Source organism: Teleopsis dalmanni, chromosome 1 (genome assembly GCF_002237135.1).
Source record: "Teleopsis dalmanni isolate 2A chromosome 1, ASM223713v2, whole genome shotgun sequence".
In the NCBI taxonomy this organism is placed as follows: Eukaryota; Metazoa; Arthropoda; class Insecta; order Diptera; family Diopsidae; genus Teleopsis; species Teleopsis dalmanni.
In genome coordinates this window covers 119,648,985-119,670,753 of record NC_051846.1, presented here as the reverse complement: position 1 = coordinate 119,670,753, position 21,769 = coordinate 119,648,985, and the positions used below count along the sequence as shown (strand labels likewise).

Genomic DNA, 21,769 nt, shown 5'->3' with positions numbered 1-21,769 from the left:
GTATTTATTGGAATTTTCGGACCGAAAATTCAAACATCGCTGTGGATGCGTTATTAAAGAAGCAGTCAGAGCTCGGTACAGTGATTGAGCAACTGATAACCAATTTTAAAAAGGACTCTAGTATCCGGAAGCAGGATTCCATTTACTATGAAGACCGACTAAAGAAGCTAAATTCCCTATGGAATGATTTTGAAATAAATGATGCTGAAATCAAAGCATTGCCCCAACCTGAACTCGAACACGAGTATTTCAGTACAGGTTACTTTGAAAAAATCTCCAATCTAGTAATCAAATATGATGAACGATTCAAGTTGGAGAAATCAAGGCTACTCCTGAAACCACAGGACGGAAAGCCAGTAATAAGTCCAAATAATACTACATCGCTCATGCGAACCATGCAAAAGCAATTGTCATTAATGCATGCATTACGCGCAAACATAGACGAAATATATGAAGAAATAACCATAAAACATCATTCAAGTTATTATGATCTGAAATATTCTCTGATAGAAAAATATCAGAAGGATCTGAAGGATAACAATGATGAAATATGGTCATCAGCCGACGCAGAAGACATCGTCGGATATACTTGGGATCAATACTATTCAACGGATAAAGATGCCCAAAACGCGTTGATATATTTAAAACAACACAGTCAACCAACTGAAGGATTGACGTCAGAGGGGCCTGCAGCAACTCAACAAATCAGACTTCCAAAAATAGTTTTACCAACATTTGATGGAGACTATTTAAAATGGATTGAATTTAGAGATTTGTTTCAACAATTGATCCATGATCAATCAATAAGCGCAGCCCACAAAATGTTCCATCTATCTACAAATTTGGCGCGTGAGCCAAAAGCCCTCATACGGCATCTGCCAATTTCCGAGCAAAATTACAATATAGCTTGGGATATTCTGTCAAATCGGTATGACAATAAACGACTCTTGGTGACAGCATTACTAAATAAATTGTTATCACAACCAAATATAACAATTGAATCAGCAAGCAGTCTTAAGGGCATACATGATGTTACAAAAGAATGTTATTATGGATTAGTAGCTCAAGGTATTGATGTTAAATCTTGGGACGCCATAATGGTTCACGTAATTATTAGAAAGCTGGACAAAGCTTCACATACAGCATTCGAGCAATCGTTAGAAGACAGCCGAAGAATAATTTCATTAAAAGAATTATTGCGGTTCCTAGAAGGAAGATTTCAGACATTCGAATTAATGACGAATGGAAACCACAAACAAAGTCACAAACCACGACATCCAGCAGTAGCACTTACAGCTACAGACTCAGGATCAAAATGTATTACTTGCAATAGTAGTCATCAATTATTTTCATGTGAAACTTTCAAACGTAAATCCATACAACAGAAGTATGATTTACTAAAACGTCATAAATTGTGCACAAACTGCATGAAACCTGGTCATATGGCATTACAATGCTCCAGCAGGGGTTGTACTATATGCCAAAGAAGACATAATACACTGTTGCATCAAAATAGACACCCAGTTCAACCATCAAATCATAAGTTAGTTGAAAACACTTCAAGGCCACTTGCACAAACAACTCTAATGTCATCTATCAATCATGGTCATACCAGTTGCGTTCTTTTGGGAACAGCAAAACTTTTAGCCTCCAACTCTAATGGAAGAACAGTCGAGTGCAGAGCAGTACTGGATTCAGGTTCACAAATAAATATTGTGACTGAACGACTGGCATCCAGATTGGGTCTGCAAGTAAGCTCCAGTTCGATTTGCATCGAAGGCATAGGGATAGGTAAATTGAGTTCTAAAAGTCGTACAACACTTTCTGTGCAATCAAAAGTGACCGATTACAAAACAATACTTGAAGCATTTGTGTTGCCAAAAATTGTATCCAATCAACCATCGCAACACTTACAAATTTCAAATTGGAATCTGCCCAATAACATCCAATTAGCAGATCCTACATTCTATAAGTCTGACAAAATTGATATGTTGCTTGGAGCAGAATTTTATCATCAACTCCTAAGTCCTGGTCAAATACAACTTTCAAGGGAACTACCAATTCTATAGAACGCTGTGCTCGGATGGATTGTATCTGGAAAAATCCAAAATGCTAACACAATGATTGCAACATGTGGAATAGCATCTGAAGATAGTTTAGAAAATGCAATAGAACAACTTTGGAAGGTTGAAGAAGTTGATACTCACTCAAAGGTCTTGTCAATAACAGAACAACAATGTGAAGCTCAATTCACTCAAACTACATATCAGAATGTTACAGGATGACTCATCGTACGTCTTCCTTTTATAAATGACAGATTCTCTTTGGGAGATTCGAAAGACATTGCTACAAATAGATTTCTAGCACTAGAGCGTAGACTTCCAAAGGATAGTCACCTCAAACGACAATACATGCAGTTTTTAAATGAATATGAAAAATTGGGACATATGACCGAAATAGATATTGAAAGGATTATGTCATCACATTACTTTATCCCACACCATTGTGTGCTTAAACCTGACAGTACCACCACCAAGTTACGTGTGGTATTTGATGCATCATCCAAAACAACATCAGGGCAATCTCTCAATGATTTACTACACATCGGACCAACTGTTCAAAGTGAATTACTGTCTATTTTACTACGATTCCGTCTTCCTCGTTATGTGTTTACAACAGACATTGAAAAGATGTACCGACAAATACTTGTACATCCAGAAGACAGTAATGTCAGCTTATTGTTTGGAGAAATTAACCAAGTCAACCTATAAAGTACTTTGAACTCAACACAGTAACATATGGTACTAGATCAGCACCATATCTAGCTGCTCTCAAACGAAATTTCTATGTAGATGACTGTTTAAATGGGGCAGATAGTCTGAGAACATTGTTGGAAACTCAGAGTCAATTAAACAAAATACTGACAGCAAACGGTTATAAATTGCGAAAATGGTTCGCAAATCATCCAAGTTTACTACAAGGAATTCCACACGATGACCTAGAAGTCAATTTAGATTTAGAAAATAATAACGATACAACAAAAACTCTTGGATTATCCTGGTATCCAAAATCTGATAGTTTATGCGTGAAGGTTAAATTGGAACCCGTTTGCAGCACGACGAAGCGCAGTGCAACCTCAGATTTAGCAAGGTTATTTGATCCACTAGGACTTTTGTCACCAGTTGTGGCGATGGCAAAGATCTTTATTCAAGAATTATGGAATTTAAAGATGGATTGGGATGAAAAACTGCCGACTGAATTACATAAACAGTGGTTAGAGTTCCTGAACAATTTGACAAAAGTAAATTGTCTGCAGATATTTCGTCATATTTTCAAAGGCGAAGTTCCTGCCAACATTCAATTACACATCTTTACAGATGCATCAGAAAAGGTATATGGCGCTGCGGCGTATTTGCGATCAACACTTCAGAATGGTCAAATTATTGTACGACTATTGTGTGCCAAATCTCGGGTTGCACCTTTGAAAAGGTTGACATTACCTCTTCTCGAACTTTGTGCAGCTGTGGTTGGCGCAGAACTAGCAACAAGAATAAAGAACGACCTACAAATAAGAAATTACCAGACGTTCTTTTGGCGTGATTCACAAATAGTGATATCATGGATCAACTCTCCATCATCAAAGTTTCACACTTTCGTTGCAAACAGAGTAAGCAACATTCATCAATTAACAGCCACAAGTCAGTGGTGCCACGTCAGTTTGGAACACAATCCAGCTGACATTTTATCAAGAGGCCTTGCACCCCATAAACTACAGTCATCAAGTATGTGGTTTTATGGACCCATGTTCTTACATGGTCGGAAAGAATTGTGGCCTTCAAAACCATCATCAGCGTTAAAATCCGAAACCCTCATTGATCCTGAACGGAAGAAGGAAACTCAAGTATCTACATTGTCTGTTGTTGAAGGCACAGCAAATCCTGGAGAGTTCATATACTCAATACGACACAACAACTCATTTGGAAGACTTCAACGGATATTATCGTATATATTAAGATTCGTAAAAAGAACCAGAAGGATACAAAATGATCATTCAAGCAATTTTTTGACTCCAGATGATCTAGATGCAGCACATCAGGTCATCATCAAAAGTATTCAATATGCAGAATTCAAAAATGAAATCAAAATTATGAAATCTGATGGTAGAATAAATAAGTCCAGTGCATTGGCATCACTGGCACCTTTTATTGATAATACGTGCATCAAAGAGTTGGTGGACATTTGGATGCAGCCACATTATCGTATGACGCAAAACATCCTATGTTGTTGCCTTATAACGACCCCATTTTCAAATTAATAATGGAACAAGTCCATAAGAAATACATGCACTGTGGTCCACAGTCTCTCCTAGCTAACATGCGTCAACGATACTGGCCAATTAAGGGCAAATTGATGGCAAGGTCATTAGTACAACATTGTGTACGTTGTACTAAAGTAAGACCACGATTTTATGAACAACTGATGGGTAATTTGCCAGCGACAAGAGTACAACCTGGGCGACCATTCCTCACCACTGGAGTGGACTTTTGCGGACCTTTTTGGATACATTATAGAATCCGAGGCAAGAAACCACACAAGGCATACATTGCTGTGTACTGTTGTTTTACAACTAAGACAGTTCACCTCGAAGTAGTTAGCGATTTAACCACAGATGCATTCATCGGATCGCTGAAACGTTTTATTGCTCGAAGAGGACACTGCAAAAATTTGTTTTGTGACAATGCCACAAATTTCGTGGGAGCAAACAATCAACTAATTGAACTTGCAGACTCAATTCAAGCAAACAAGGCACAAGAGAAGATAATTAACGAATGTAATGAAAGAGGAATAACATTTAAATTTATACCTCCTCGTGCACCACACTTCGGTGGACTGTAGGAAGCAGCAGTCAAATCAGCAAAACACTTATTGATACGAAGTACTAAGACGACTTCACTAACATATGAGGAACTAGAGACTGTGGTAGTAGAAGTCGAAGCAATACTGAACTCTCGACCATTGACCCCTATGTCGAGTAATCCGAATGACTTGTCAGCACTAACACCTGGACATTTCTTAATCGGAGAACCGCTCACAGCAATGGCAGATGCAAATGTCCAATCAGGAAATATAAATTTGGTGACAAGGTGGAAATTAGTTTCTCGCCTCAAATTGGACTTTTGGGAACGTTGGAAAACCGAGTAACTCAATGAACTACAATGTCGACACAAATGGAAAGCAGCCAATCCAAATATAACAGAAGGTACCCTTGTAATCATCAAGGAAGATAATGTTCCTACATTAAAATGGCCGCTTGGACGTATTTCAAAGGTATATAAGGGAGATGACGGTCTTGTTCGCGTGGTTGATGTTAAAATGGCTTCAGGAACTCTAAGACGTCCTTTGACAAGACTAGCGCCTCTGTTTCCATCCGATGAACAATATCCTGTTTCTGATGAACAACTTTCAAAAAGTTTTACAAAAGCGAATTCGAAAACACCACACGAAGACGCAGAGCAAGACGAGCCACCTAAAGAGTATTCACGGCCAATGTCTAATTCATTACTGTGCACAATGTTATTATCACTATTATTCCTGCCATTGGTATCAGGGAATTCAGTGAATGTAACACGTTTCGACAATAATTTAGGAATATACATTGAATCCATTGGCTTGATGAAAGTAGCAACGGCAGAATGGAAAATGATTGTTTACTATGATCTTCATCCATATTGGACCGAAATGGACTCCTTCAACAACGGGACTAAAACCATCAAACGTTTATGTTCAGTATTGCAAACACATACAGCATGTACTTCTCTCTATACTCATTTTAAACATGTAAGAGATGAGTTGTTGCAAGACCAAACATTATTATATAAAAGCCGGAACAAGCGAGCTGCAATTAACATAGTAGGAAATATTGCACACACCTTATTCGGAGTGCTTGATTCAGATTACGCTGAGAGCATGTCTGACACAATAAATCAACTTAACAGTAGAGATGATTATGCAATGCAGTTAATTCATAATCAAACATCTATTATAGATTCCACAATAAATATAATCAAACGAGATGAAGTTACCATGCAGTCCCGAATGAATCATTTGCAAAAGCAGGCTGATGAGTTTCTGAATAGAATTGGAACTGCAACAGAACAGATACATGTCACTCAATTACTACTTTCATTATCTGCAGAACTCACATTAATGGTATCCAATCTTCAACACATCCAGTCGGAGATAATTAATGTGCTTACAGATACACATCATGGGAAAATCAGTCCACTGCTATTAACTCCTGAGCAATTAACAAAGGAGATTAACAGAATCATCGTCGCGTACATTACCGTTCACAGAAGACAATTTGACCGATTTTTACAAGCTAATGAAAGTGAAGTCAACAATTAAAAATCAGCATGTATTATTTTTAATACAACTACCACTGCTAGACAAGCAACAATTTGAATTGTTCAAGACAACACCGATACCGGTTGTAATAAACAAAACCATGATAATTATCAAAACTGAAGTGGAGTACTTGGCAACCAACACTGTTCGAGATCAGTACATTCCATTTGATGACCATAAGTTACGGGAATGTTTTTTAACCAAGGATAATATATACCTTTGCGCTAATAAACAAACAAGACTAGGTATAGCATCATCGGTACATTCATGTGAAATTAATCTATTTAATGGTAACCAGTCAACAACATGCAATATAATAAAACTTCAAGGAAATATTGCATTGAAACAACTACACAACCCGACCCAGTGGCTATACGCAACAAAACTTGAAACATTGATGTCAGCTAGTTGTGAGACCTACTTGAGTCAGTTCTCACTGATAGGATCCGGAATGCTTACATTTGGACCTACGTGCATCATTAAAAACGCAGAAATAACCATACATGGCCACTATTTTATCTCCAGCACTGTATCCACGTCATTTCCACGATTTGGAAATTTATCAACAGTTGTACACATTAATGAGATGCAGAAAATCTTCAATACAACACCAAATGATGTAGAAACACAACTCAAGGAACTCACAGAATTACAGAACCAGCTAACTAAGGAAAACTTGACGTATCTTCCCTCCACAGTGCGATTAAACAGTATTCATCATCATACGATAAGTTATTTGGCGTTGTTAATTTCTATAACAATAATAATAATCATTACTTGGAAAACCAAACATAACATATGTCAGAAACACACAGTAAGCGAAATTTCAACACGAGGAAATGATATGCAGAATGCAGAATTACGTCAACAAAATTTGGACTTCACTGTGACCACAACCTAGGACAAGTTGAGTTGGCACTCAACGGCAGGGAGAATGTTTATGTTTGTATTTAATTAATATTATTTTATATTTTTGTTTTTGTTATGATATTTGGTTACATGTGTTTACATATTATTTGGGCCAACACTGCGACCAGTCATTGACCAACGAAAAGTGCAATTTTGCATTATCAGCTTTTCTTGTTGGTCAATGGCCTATAATTATGTCAGCACAGCGTAGGCAAATTTATTTATTTGTGAATTATGCATTAATATTTATTGTCAATTAATGCATAATTTAATAGCTTTTTTATGAAATAATTTTGTATAAATAGAAGAAATAATTTTAATAAAGTTCAGAAAAAGAAACGAAATACAAACCAATTATAACTTTCATTTCTTACCAGGGTTCAGAAAAACACTGTGCTGTGCACAAAAATGCAAAACACCACGCACAAATGTTGTGCGATTCTAAATAAAATTTCACACCACAAATGTGGTGTGCGAAAATTTTTGTGCACATCTTAAGTGCCACATCTTGTGTGCACAAACAAAACGCACATTTCACACGAATGTGGTGGAGTGAAATAAAACTCGCACACGCATTCGGTGTTTGTGCCGAAGTTATTTCGCACAGCACATTGTGTGTGCGGCAGCCAGCTTGCTCTCGCACACAACGTGTGCAGAAAAGAATACGAGGAGCACATTTTGTGTGCAGACTCGAAAATAAAAATGCACCCAAATGTGCGGAGACGAAATGTCTACTGCACATTTGTGTGAAATGATGATTTAAAAGCGCACAATATTATGACAAATATCGCAGCAAAATTGTACGTAAAACTGATTTGTATTAATTTTGGTCTTAATGCGAAATATTTTATTGAAGAAATGATTTTGTATTTATATTTTAATTTTGAATTTATTATTAGATTTACATTTATTGCTTATATTACTTATTATTTTAAGGTTTACTAATTTAAAACATGGGAATAAAGTTAATTTCACAATGTACTTGAAAACTTTGTTATATTAAATAGGTACATGAATTTAATAGAGAAAGAGTATTTGTTTCAAAATGTTATAAGTAAAGAGGATCGGTTCTACGGATCGTACTTTGAAAAAATTATATATATCAATTTTGGACTACTTCATAAAATTTTATTTAATAGTAAGTTGTACACTAAGATTCGTTAGTAAGGTTATAAAAACCAAATTAAATATTTTTTACAACAACATAAATTAATTTTGTTATTAGATTTCACTTAATTTTTTATCTTTAATTACAGCTTAAATTTAACGAAGTTATTGAAATAATTCAATAATTTAATATCTTAATTTCTTATTAAAAAATATATAATTTTTATTACATATTTTTTGAAGTAAATTTTCATTTAATCTTATTAATAACATTGCTGAAATATTTTTTTCACTTAAATTATATCTTTGGTTACTTAGCACAGTAGAAAGGGCGCTAAAATCCTGCTACCTGTTCAAGAAAATATTTTCCTTATCTTTCGCGTTTTTTAATGAATGTTAGATACTCTACCTAAGTGAATACATATTTCTGGAGAAGAAAAATATCTATTTGTGGCCCTCCTGTATTATCTTTTTTAAACTGTTGCAAATTTTATTAAACAAATACACCAATACCAATACCTGCTACCTGTTCAAAAAAAATATTTTCCTAATCTTTCGTGTTTTTTAATAAAAGTTAGATACTCTACCTATGTAAATACATATTTTTTGGGCATAAAAAAAACTTCCTAAAATATGTTTTTATTTCTTTTAAACTGGTGCAAAACTTTCCAAACAAATACTTTAAGATCACTTACTATATTTGCATTTAAAAATGCACAAAGTAATATACAAAAAACTGATATTTTAAGTTAAAATACAAATAAGGTTAAGACAGTTATAATTTTTAGTTAACATTACTTAACAAAAATAATTATTTTAAATATTTGTTAATTTATGCAATTTTTAATATAAGTTACAGTCCCAAAGAACGCAAATATCAATTTCTTCAAAATTTGCAACAATATAATATTTTCTATTTCAAACAAAATTGTGAAGTTCCTGTAATTTTTTTCCACCCTTGGGTGCAAGCGCAAAATCGTACATTTGTGCACGTTTGTGCAACCGCACATTTGTGCACATTTGTGCACGTTTGTGCAGTCGCACATTTGTGCACATTTGTGCAAACGTAATATGAGCAGCACACTCGTGTGCAAAGAGAATTTTTTGTCGCACAGTGCGGTGCGAGCATAAAATTTTCTCGCACATCTGATTGTGCACATTTTTGTAAATCAGTCGCACAGCACAAATGTGTGTGGACGAATCTGTGTGCACAATCATTGCTTTGTGCGATGTGAAATTTGAAATCGCACAACAAATTTGAGTGCGTGCATTTTTTTTCTTAACACCACAAATGTGCGTGTACATATTTTAAAAACAATTTCCACTCGCACAGTGCAGTGTGCGATTTTGTGCACCACATTCCGAACTCTGTTTCTTACTTTCTCGCATCGATTAGGTTAGGTTTTAAGTGCTCAAACTAATCAACACAAAAAATACAAGTAGTTTGGGTTACAAGTGCTCAAACTACTTTACACACAAAAATTGGCCACCAAGTAGCGTACAGATAATATTAATATTAATGTACAATAAAGAAATTTTTTTATTTACAACAACAAAAATTCATTTTTATATTATTTTAATTAACCCATTTCGTACCTCAGAGTGGTACACCACACGGCTAACTTTGAAAATTATTTAAAAATATATAAAAGTAATTAATTCAATATTTCTTATTTTTGTTACTTAGTTTGATATCTTAATAACATAAAAATACATATTTCGAACAATTTTCATCTGTTCATGACTTTACCTGGTCCGAAATAAAAAGTGTCCAAAAAAATGCTTTTTTAATCAAACTAAAATTAAAATAAACAGAAATATAAACTAAAATATTTGTTATAACATGTGTTCACAAAAATCCAATTTCAATTTTCGTAATTTTTGCCAGCGCCTTAGTAACAGTTAGTTTCCACCAGACGCCGGCGAAAAAAGGCGTGAACCACACGCTGAATCATTATAGTATTAATGATAAAACACTGCAATATACATGTTTCTCGTTAGGTAATGAAATAAAATAGGAGTAATATCTCTAATAAATATCATACTCTTCTAATTAACTTGAACTTGTGTTTTTTACTATGCATAATAGTAATAAGTCTATTTTCATATTAAATTGCTGGTTGAGTTAGTCGAAATTTTATTGTTTTACACCTATAGGACTTACATTTGTTCTTGGTAAAAGTTCTGTCGTCAATGTTTTACTTAAAATAAAATTATAAAATCGTGCTTAAGACATCTAAGAAATCAGGAACTATTGCATATTATTGGCAATTGGAGCGACTCATTAGTGCGAAGTGACATTCCGATGCATATTGAATAATAATGTTTGCTATCTGATAATGTTGCTAGTGAATCGGACAATGAAATAATTAACGATGATAAAATATCAACAAACATTACATGCGACTTTAAAATTTTGTTCTCCTTTTTTGAATTCCGCGTGACTAATTGTGAGAGAGTATTTTGATACTACTGAAGTTGTATACGAATCAAATGCACAAGATTATGGTGGTCTTGTAGAAATACCTGAGTCGCAGCTATTCACATTGGAACTTGTAAAACCAATACGTTTCGGTTATAAGCTATGAACCCTTTCTTTGGATAGCGGGTATATCTTTCAGTTTCTGCCGTACTCCAGTGCAACTGACAAATACAACAAATAATTGGAAATCGGTGCATTTGTTGTAAAAAAATTATTGAGCCTTTGTGAGTATCCATTGCAACATACTACATGATTCCGTTGAACCCATAGTAAATGTGCAACACAATAGCAGAGAAAAAAAAAAGGTTGGAGAGCCTCAAGTTATCAACAACTACTATCGACTCATGGGTGGCGTCAACTTATATGACAATAGAGTTGTTAACTATCGTATCGGGAATAGAAGCAAAAAGTGGTGGTGACCATTATGGGTACAGTGTTTAGATAGTGCTGTAGTAAACGCTTGGAAACTAATTCGCTACTTCTACTAACAAAAAACCGTTGCCTCAGTTAGACTTCAAGGATATCATTGCCAGAAACCTTTGTCTTCCATCAGAGAACTCAATGTTCATTACAGAAGCTACGCTTACGATGATTTGAAAAAGCAAAGTCACAGTGCATCAGAAGATGTTTATCTTCCAAAAAATTTACCACGTGTAACGAGTATGCACGCTCAAACTCGAAATCGCCACCACTGTATTGTTCGTACACCAAAAGCCACAGTTTTTATATATGAAAAGTGCTATTTAAATGGTCATGTAGAAAATTGCTTTAAAATTTTCTATGAAAATAAACAATATTACATTGATCGTAGACAATGACGCAAGTAAACTTATTTCTTTTCACATAATTTAATACATATGTAGGAATAGGAATAGGAAATAACAGGGTACTAGCTCCCATTTGAGCAGAGCACTGCGACCATGATTGATCTTTTGTGCTACAACAGACCCTAACTGAACAAAAGACATTCCGCCTTTCGAACGAAGATCAAAATGTCGGTTGTTGAGGACTTCCTAATGTCGGAAGGTGAAAGCAATTCCCGACCCAGTGATTTCCTCCTGGCCCAGATCAAAGCTGGGCAGTCACATAGAATGTGGCTGGTTGTCTCCTCTGCCTCTAAGCAGAGTCTACAATCTATCTCTTCAGATAGGCCCATTTTGTTGAGATGGTAACGTAGCCCATGGTGACCCGTTAGATATCCCACTAGCAACCTCAACTCTGTTCTGCTGAAGGAGGATATCTTATTGTAACTATAAGGGAGAACCAGCTCTTTAGCCTGACAGATACCTCGACTGTCGCGCCAGTAGCGACTTCTCTCGGTTGAGATCCAATCATTGATTAGAGACCTAGTTGTAGACCAACTTAATCCACAGAAAGGTTCTGGGCCACAGATTAGAGTGGCGGATCCTGCCCGTGCAAGACTATCGGCAGACTCATTTCCATGAATTCCTGTGTGACCAGGCACCCAGCACAGTGTCACTTTATTATTGCTTGCCAGCTGCTGCAGTGTGTCATAACAGTCTGCTAGAAGCTTTGAGAAAAACTTCCAGGAGCATAACGCTTTGATTGCTGCTTGACTATCTGAATAAATACAGATTCGGGCGCCTTTCAACCCTTTGTTAATGTTGATACGAGCGCAGAAATCGATGGCGTGAACCTCTGCTTGGAAGACAGTGGGCCATATACCCAGCGCGAGCGAGATTCTGGTGTTAGGACCAAATATTACAGCACCAACTCCTTCTTTGGTTTTTGAGCCATCAGTATACCACGAAATCACTTTTGGTTCAAATCCAGGAGTGCCATTTACCCAGTCCAATCGATCGGGTATGAGGACTTCGAACTTCCTACCGAAGCGAAGTTCCATGTTCATGCGATCTGTCCTATCGCAGATCTCTATGCCAGGAACTAGTCTGCAGATAGATTTTTGACTGACGAGACTTCCGTGCATGTCGATGACAGGGTGTAGCCTAGCTGCACTCATAGCTGCTGTCTTTTTAATAAAGAGATGCAGAGGGGTGAGACCCACTATGGACTCCAGTGCTAATGTGGGACATGTTCTAATAGATCCCGTCATAGCAATACATACGAGTCTTTGCAGTTTATTGCATTTGACTATTGCAGCATTTTGTTGCGCCTTATTCCACCAAACAAGAGCTGCGTAGGATACAATGGGTCTGACCATTGTGCAGTATAACCATGATATAATTCTAGGACTTATGCCCCAGGTTCTACCATATGCGGTCCTACATGTCCACATGACCCGGGTGGCTTTGCCAATTATATTATTCAGGTGAGTGTTCCAGTTAAGACGCTTATCTAGGGTGACCCCTAAATATTTGACTTCATCGGAGCATTCAATAGCCGTATCCTTAATAGATAGGGACCCAATATTTACTTTGTACCTTCTAGAAAATGGTACAATTACCGCTTTTTTTGGGTTAATACTTAGGCCTTCTTTGATACACCAGTTCGAGACTTTGTGTAATGCCGCCTGCATTACGTCTGTAACTGTGGTGTCAAATTTACCTGTTACAATGATTGCCAGGTCATCTGCATAACCTATGGCATGATACCCAGATTGCTCCAGTTTAACTAGTAAGTCATCGACTACCAGCATCCATAACAATGGTGAGAGAACCCCACCCTGGGGGCAGCCCCGTACAGCATTAATGCTTGCGATAGTGCTACCTAACTTGGAGGATATGTTCCTATCACGCAACATTCTATCTATCCACGTTATTGTACATGAGTCTATATCTTTACGGGCCAGTGCTCCAGATATGGATTCGTAAGATGTGTTATCGAAAGCTCTCTCTACATCCAGAAATGCACATAAGGCGATCTCTTTAGATTGAAACGTGCTTTCAATTTTGCTGACTAAATGATACAGCGCAACCCCTGTAGATTTGCCTTTTGAGTAGGCATATTGGGTGGAGAGGAGTGGGACAGTTTGTTCCAATTTATTCCGTATGTACAGATCAATCAGCCTTTCGACGGTTTCCAATAAGAAAGACGTAAGACTAATGGGTCTGTAGGACTTGGGTTGGTCCATAGGTTTGTTCCCAAGTTTGGGAATAAAGATCACGTTCACTCCTCTCCAGGAATGAGGGATATAACCCATAGTAAAACAAGCCCTAAAGAGTTTTATTAATGGGTCTATGATGATGTCTATACAATTCTGCAATTGAGCAGGGTAGATACCATCGCTTCCAGGCGCCATAAATGGTTGAAATGAGTTGATCGCCCATTGCACCTTGTCCCTGTCAAAGATAACACCAGATAGTGCGTATTCCTGACATGTAGGAGCAGTAACTTCCCTATATGAATGTGATGTTGGTGGTCCAGTTACGGAGCCTGGGAAGTGTGTTTGCAAGAGAAACTCGAGGGTATCTTCACGACCAGTAGTGAAGGATCCGTCCGGTTTTTTTAAAAGGCCTACTTCATTTGTTTTGACCTTATTTAAAGCCTTGTGTAGTCTAGCAGCCTCAGGCAACCTATCAATACTATCACAATGGCTACGCCAGCTGGCCCGTTTGGACTGTCTGATTGAATTGTTGTAGTCGGTGAGTGCTGTTCTATAATGTTCCCAACTACCAGAGCGTTTTGCTCTATTGAATAAGCTTCTTACTAGTTTACGCTTATTAGCTAGTTGCGAGTCCCACCAAGGAACCTTACCTCTAATTCAAGCATTACCTGCAACCGTGCTGTTGTGAAAGGAGGTCAGTAAAACCTCACCTAAATGGTTTGCAGCCAACTCTATCTCTTCACGAGTTCTTAGTGGCCTAGCTAGAGAAAAATTTTCGGAACCCACCAAGTCCCTGTACCTAAGCCAATTGGTTTTCTGTGGTCGGTACACTTTATCTTGCTGCTCGGATATACCGGGAATTTCAAACCTAATATGTTGATGGTCTGAGAGGGACACTTCGTCCGACACTCGCCAGTTCCATATAGATTCCTCAATACCTCTGGTGCAAAGAGTGAGATCTAATACCTCTTCTCTAATTGCATTAATAAAAGTGGGTTTACTACCTTTGTTAGCTATACTTAATCCTATCGACATAATATAATCTAATAGGTACTCACCCCTTTTGTTATCGTTGCTGCTCCCCCACACTGTGTGGTGAGCATTAGCGTCACAGCCCAAGATTAGCTGCCGCCCAGTGGACTTGCAGAAGTTGATCAGCTGCTGGACTTCCGATGGTGGAATGGTTTCTTCATCACCTGGGAAGTAGGCAGAGGCCATGACTATATCTGTGGCCCCTCCTAGTGTTGGGACTTCGACTAGAACCGCTGCTAGGTCTCTAGAAATAAAGTTGGTTAACGGAAGATATTTTACATCTCCACCGATTAGGATAGCTGCACGTGGCACTGCTATCGAACGGTCATAAACCAGCTTACCTGATTTTGTGTTGAGACCCCGAATGTGGCCACCAAACACCCACGGCTCTTGGATAAGTCCTAGAGCGATGTTGTCGGTTTGGGCAATTCTGCACAAGGTGGCCGATGCTCCCTTAGCATGGTGCAGATTTGCCTGGAGAACTTCAAGAGCGCTCATTATATCTCGTTAAGAGACTTACGGACGAGACTTTCACGTTTGTCTCGTCGAGAACCTTTGTTCCTATCACCCTTTGATTGCTTCGGTAAAATTTTACCGATTAAGGGTGTTTTATTGGTAGCGGTCCGTGGTTTACCTGCTACAGTTGTCGTGCCCGTGGAGAGCATGGTGGACGTAGTTACCGAGGTGGGAATCTGAACTACACGCCCACTAGCAGAGCTCACAGCCTTGCTTGTGGAGGGACGTGTGTCTAGTTCCTCTTCCTCAGGAACAGTCACTGTTGGGCAAACATCCGTAAGGGATGCTGCCGAAGCCGAGGATGATTGGATAGTACTATCATCCTGAACCACCTTTGGAGTATTATCTATGGGGTGAGAATGAGCGGGGGTGGTTCCCTTTACCATCAATCTCAGGTGTCCGAACCGGTATGCAATCCTACCTTTAAGTTCGGACAACTTCCTCATAGATTCGTCATCAATGACGAAGACTAGGTGAAGCATCTGATCCTGAGTCAGCCTACGTATCACCTTCCACCGCTTGGTGGAGAATTTGTTCTGGGTACCAATGGTAGCCAGAACTTTTTCGTTTGACAGTGTCAAACTCTGAGGAAAATAGCCACGAACGACGTGAGTTCGTGGGAAATCCTTTTCCTCTACCACGTTTATAGCGAGTCCGCATTTGGCCCCTATGTGGCTTGAGCATTGCTTGACCCACTTCGCAGTTTTTGCATCACTGCAGACGATAAGCAGCCACCCCGTTCTAGGTAAACACCCTTCGAACTCCGGCTGTATTTCGTCGTTGTGTTGCTCAATAGCAACATCAATAATGGCTGTTTGGAGAAGCGTAATTTGCTCTGTAGAGAGCGAAGTGCCAGCCGGATCGGCCGACGTGAAGCCTAAGCGTACGCCTTTAACAGCTACGCTGTACGATGGCTTGGTGAGCCCCACGTGAGCCACCTTAGGTTTTTTGGCGGGAAACAAACCGGGGGATTGCTCCTCCGATCTGACCCGCTTGTTCGCAGGCGGAGGTTGCATAGCAATTTTAAGAGCCTCTGCCCTGCTATGGCCCGAAGACATGGCCGCCTTAAACCCTCCTCGCTCACTTCTTTTAAGGTGAGTAAATTTTGGGGATTCCAAAGTGAGGTTGCCAACTTTGGAGCCAACGACAGTTAAACCGGATTTTTGTGATACCACACTGCCGGTGTCGGAATCACCAGATTCAACGGCTTCGGAATTTGAAGACAAGACCTCAATAATTTCCTGCCGCCTTACCTGAGATCGCGACGAAGTTACTGCTGGTGCGTACACCGTTTCCGCAAGCGGAGAAGTCGGCTGACAGCCTAATACATATGTAATAATTCAAATATATTTTTTGATTAATAAATATTTGAAAAGCATAAAACATTGAATTTTATACTTACTTTATACATACTTTATACGTCTTTACTTACTTTATACGTACTTTATACAACTTACAATGATGGTGGAGTAATCACCATAAAAGTAAGTAAATACCATATTTGCGAACAAAACACATATAAAATGTTTGTACTATCGAAGAGAGAAAAATGTGCTATGGGTCCCAGCGTGTGGTTGACCACACGGCACTTTCCAGAAAAACCACTTTTCAAAAAAAAAATTTTTTTTGATTTTTTTGGATTAATTAATTAATTTAAGATCACTGTTGAATTTCCAAGATCACTGTTGATGGGTATTTGGCAATACTCGAAACAGCGGTATGGTCAGCCAAAAATTCAATTAATTAAAATAATATAAAAATGAATTTTTGTTGTTGTTGTTCACTACTGTTAGAAAGAAAACTTTTTTTTTAATATTTAATAAAATACTGGTTCTTGGTTTATCACAGCTTATATTTCAAATTGTCTGCGTATTCCTTGCAGTCGAACCACAGATACGACAGGGCAGGTTATAAGAGCATTTAGCGTGCTTTCACTCCGATAGTTTACTAAGTATTTCGTCCGCTCTAACAATGTTTATTGGTTTAGAGATTATGCACTTGTATAGACTCCACTCTTCAATGTTTGCCAACATCTGCATTACCAAAGTAGAAGGGTTGGCTTCACCAATTAGTGTCTCTGGATTTGTCTAGTATCTACGAATCTTATACAGTCCCTAATCATATAGTTTGGACTCTCAATTTTATCTGGACAAAACTGACAGTATGAGTTACTGGCCAGCCTGAACCTGTATTTATTATTTACGGATGCAACCATGCCGGTAAGGAACTGCGTTGATTGAATTCCCAAGTCCCAAACTTTCATATTTGGGAATAATGAATTCATCTTGACTTTTGGGGATGGTCCCATCTATGTCGCTTTTCATTAAGGTACTTGTCACTTATTTTTAGATAAGAATCTGACGGAGATTGCTGAGTTTTAGTAATTCGTAGACGAAAACGTAGGAAAAAACTGTCTCTGGCCAAGAGAGCTTCAAGGTCTATTGGCATGTATCCAGCCAACACTCCCACAACATCGTCCGATACTATATGGTAAGCACGGCAGTTGCGTAAGTTTGATAATCTATGTGCACTTTTCATTACGCGTGAATACTACTTTATGGTTGTAGCATGTGCCCACATAGGAGCAGCATATAGCATAATCAACTTAAAAACTGATTCTAAAAGAACTCTAGCGGTATCTTTGGGGCCTTCTCTGTTTGACATTAACCGGGATAATGTGTTACAAACACGTGATGCTATTTCTCCCGATTGTTTTAAGTGAGTTTTAAAACTGATCCTACTATCTAGGGTATCACCGAGTGTTCAGAAATAAAACTACTGAACGGTTTGAGAATTTATAAGATACTACTTTTATTTCTTAAAATACTACAGTTTATACACAATTTTCTTATTCTACTTAATGTGCATAATTTGATAAGCATGTGTCTAAACAATTATTGAGCATAACCTAAATAAATATGCGCATCTGTTTTAAGATTAAGAGTTGTGCGCATGTGTATGTGAGAAGTATGTGCCTAAATAAATTTGCGCATCTTTTGTAAGATAAACTTAAGATTAAGTTTGTGTGCATGTGTACGAGGTAAGCATGCGCCTAAACTATTATTTGTATTTTACTTAAATATAACAAGTAAGTATAAGTTGTTGGAGTAATAGAGTGTAATATAAAACAGACAAATATAAATATATAAATGTTGAAAATTCTGCGGGCTTCTTTAATGTGTTCATGATTGAACATTGAGATACATAAGTTCGGGATTAGATACATACGCTCAGAACAAGAACAAGCTGTACTTCCAAGGCCAAGCGAAGAAAGAAGCCATCTAGTTCAATCCCACGATCAAAAAATTCCGGAAGCACGATATGTCTGCAGGAGGTGCAGAAGAATAGGACATCTGGCAAAGGTTGCCGAAATCCAAAAATCTTCTAATGTTGGATATGCGGAAGACAAGAACCACGAACCATTGACTGCTGCAAGGAATATCTGGGAAGCGAAGTAAGAGGACGTCCAACAGCAGGGACGCCATTCTCTCGAATTTCCGACCCTGCAAGGCCTTAAAACAAATTCACGCCAACGAAACTCGCATTACGGCACAAGTTCAGCACAACGGACAACAGGTAGAAGCAACGTTAGATACTGGAGCGTCCGAAGTTTCATAAGCCAAACACTAGCAAACAGAAAGAACGCAAATGTGCAACGAATCTAATACCCACGCGCATACGCATGGCGAATAGCAGCGTGACATACGTCAACAAAGGCATTGCATCTAACAATAAAGTATTAATAGCTTTCAAAGAAATGGAAGGAATATCTAACATTACAACGCACAAGATAACAGAAAGATGACCGCCCCATCAAGCAACGCTATTACTCTCGGAACCCAGCGATGCAGGAAATCATTGATGCCAAGGTAAAGGAGCTTTTCGCTAAAGGATGTATTGAATCATCAAGTGTGCCCCAATCGTCCTGGTTCGGAAAAAGAATGTCGAATGGAGATTCTGTGGCGATTACCGACAACTGAATGCACATTCGATACCAAATGCTTATCCATTACCGAAGATATACCACATCCTTGACCGGCTCAAGGATGTTACCAGTATCGATCTCATGGATGGGTACTGGCAAATTCCGATGGATATGAACAGCAAGCAATTTACGACATTCACGCTTCCGGGAAGAGGACTGTTCCAGTGGCGGGTGTTACCATTTGGATTGCAGTCAGCTCTAGCAACTTTCCAACGAGCTCTCGATCAGGTAATAGGAGCGGAGCTCGATCCATTTACTTTCGCTTACTTAGACGATATCATCGTAACTGGTACCTCTTTTGAACATCATGTGGAAAACCTAAAGAAAGTCCTTCAGCGATTAAAATTAGATAATATTAAGATAAACGTCGAGAAGAGTAGATTTTTCAAACACAAACAAAACATCTTGGACATGTATTGAGTTCACAAGCAATTCATACTAACCCGGACAAAATCGCAGCTATTCAGGAGTTACAAACTCCGACAAATCTCAGACCTACCCCCTTACAATTATGCTGAAAAAAGGAAAACATTGAAAATAGGGAGAGACACAACAAGAAGCATTTCTCGAAGTGAAGAAACGACTAACGGAAGCTTCGGTGTTAACTTATCCCGATTTTAGCCAGAAATTCTGCCTTCAAACAGATGCTAGTAATATAGGAATTGGAGCTGTGCTGACACAACATATCGAGGGCTCCGAGAAAGTGGTAGCCTATGCCAGCCGGCACCTTACGACGTCAGAGATCAACTACTCGGCAACAGAGAAGAAATGCTTAGCCATAGTCTGGGCGGTGAGAAAGATGGGACCATACCTGGAAGGTTATAACTTTACTATCATGATGGATCACTTGGCACTTAAATGGCTAAATTCAATAGAAAACCCCACCGGTCGAATTGTTAGATGGGCATTAGAGCTACAACAGCACCACTTTGATACCCAATATCGGAAAGGATAACTTAACATCGTAGCAGATACACTATCCCGGCAACCAGTGGAGGTATTGAACCAAAGTTTAACCACACCCGAAGAGAAGGCAGTGTGCACCTGGTATCAGAAAAACCTCGACATCATCAGAAGAAAACCAGAAGCGGTACCCGACTTAACTATGTCTAATGGGTAAATGTACAAATAAATGCCGATTTCATGCTCAACTTCACATGAGAAAATCTGGAAATTATGTGGACCCAAAACCATCAGAGACCGAGTAATGCAAGAAAATCACGATGACACACATGCCAGGATACGGAAAACCATAAGTAGAATACACTACTGACCAAAAATGACAAGAGATATTACCAAACATGTAAAAGAATGCACTTTTTGCCAAGAGTTCAAACCAAACAACGCTAAAATTGCTGGATTAATGCTCAGTCATATCAGTGAAGAACCATGGGCGACAATAAGTGTTGATTTTGTAGGACCTCTACCTCGATTAAGAGGTGGGAACGTCAAATTACTAGTGATACTGAACAAATTCTCCAAATGGGTGGAACTAATAGCAATGAGGAAAGCCACCAGTGTAAATGTGATACAAGCCCTACGTAATTACAAGATTTGGAACCCCGAAAGTAATCATCACTGATAATGGTTCCCAGTTCACTAGTAAACTATTCACCGAATAGGTAAGGAAAATCGGAATGAAACACCAGCCGACCGCACCATATACCCCACAAGAAAATCCTACGGAACGTGTAAACAGGACTATTAAAATATTGATGTCCCAAATCTTCCACGAGTAACAACGTAAATGGGATGAAGTGCTTCCTGAAATCGCCTTCGCAATAAACACTACGAAATCAGATACTACTGGTTTCAGCTTTGCTTTTCTGGTACAAAGTCGGGAGTTAAAATTACTTGCGACACTACTTAAAGAATACACACCCGGAACAGGAGAATGTTCAAACACACCATGCGCAAAGTGCAGTAAATTGGAACAAATTTTTAAAATGGTGAAGCAAAACCTTCACAGAGCAGCATCTATACAAGCACGCTTCTATAACCGCCGACGCCGTAGTTGGAAACCACAACTTCAACAATTGGTTCTAGTAAAAACACATTTCTTGTCTAAAGCAGCGAACGATACAAAAATTCATATCGCCTGTCATTGTCGAACTAATTTCCATAGATACAGACAAACGTTGCTATGTCTGCCTGTTATTATTAGTGTGGTCCTTAGATGCCGAGCATGGCATGGTGGCAGGCCCGCTTTGCTCGCCAGTTTCGGGGTGTGGTTCTTGGCATCCAGTTACCACCGCAGACATGAAACAAAAATAAATAAAAATCGTGCCATTGACTAATTCTATAT

General features: G+C 38.4%; 3 protein-coding genes across 3 annotated transcripts; 2 read left to right on the top strand and 1 right to left on the bottom strand.

The window, feature by feature from the left end:
* The first annotated feature begins 395 nt into the window (after positions 1-395).
* LOC119665755 lies at positions 396-2,069 on the top strand. Its single transcript, XM_038074999.1, has one exon. It carries the CDS (start codon positions 396-398, stop codon positions 2,067-2,069), a length of 1,674 nt encoding a protein of 557 aa, XP_037930927.1.
* A 378-nt stretch (positions 2,070-2,447) lies between these two features.
* On the top strand, positions 2,448-4,896 carry LOC119665754. Its single transcript, XM_038074998.1, has 3 exons — positions 2,448-2,724; positions 2,793-3,945; positions 4,227-4,896. The coding sequence occupies exons 1-3, from the start codon at positions 2,448-2,450 to the stop codon at positions 4,894-4,896; spliced, it is 2,100 nt and encodes a 699-aa protein (XP_037930926.1).
* Positions 4,897-14,588: 9,692 nt separating this feature from the next.
* On the bottom strand, positions 14,589-15,461 carry LOC119665749. The gene has a single exon (XM_038074987.1). The coding sequence runs from the start codon at positions 15,459-15,461 to the stop codon at positions 14,589-14,591; it is 873 nt and encodes a 290-aa protein (XP_037930915.1).
* Between the last annotated feature and the right edge of the window lie 6,308 nt (positions 15,462-21,769).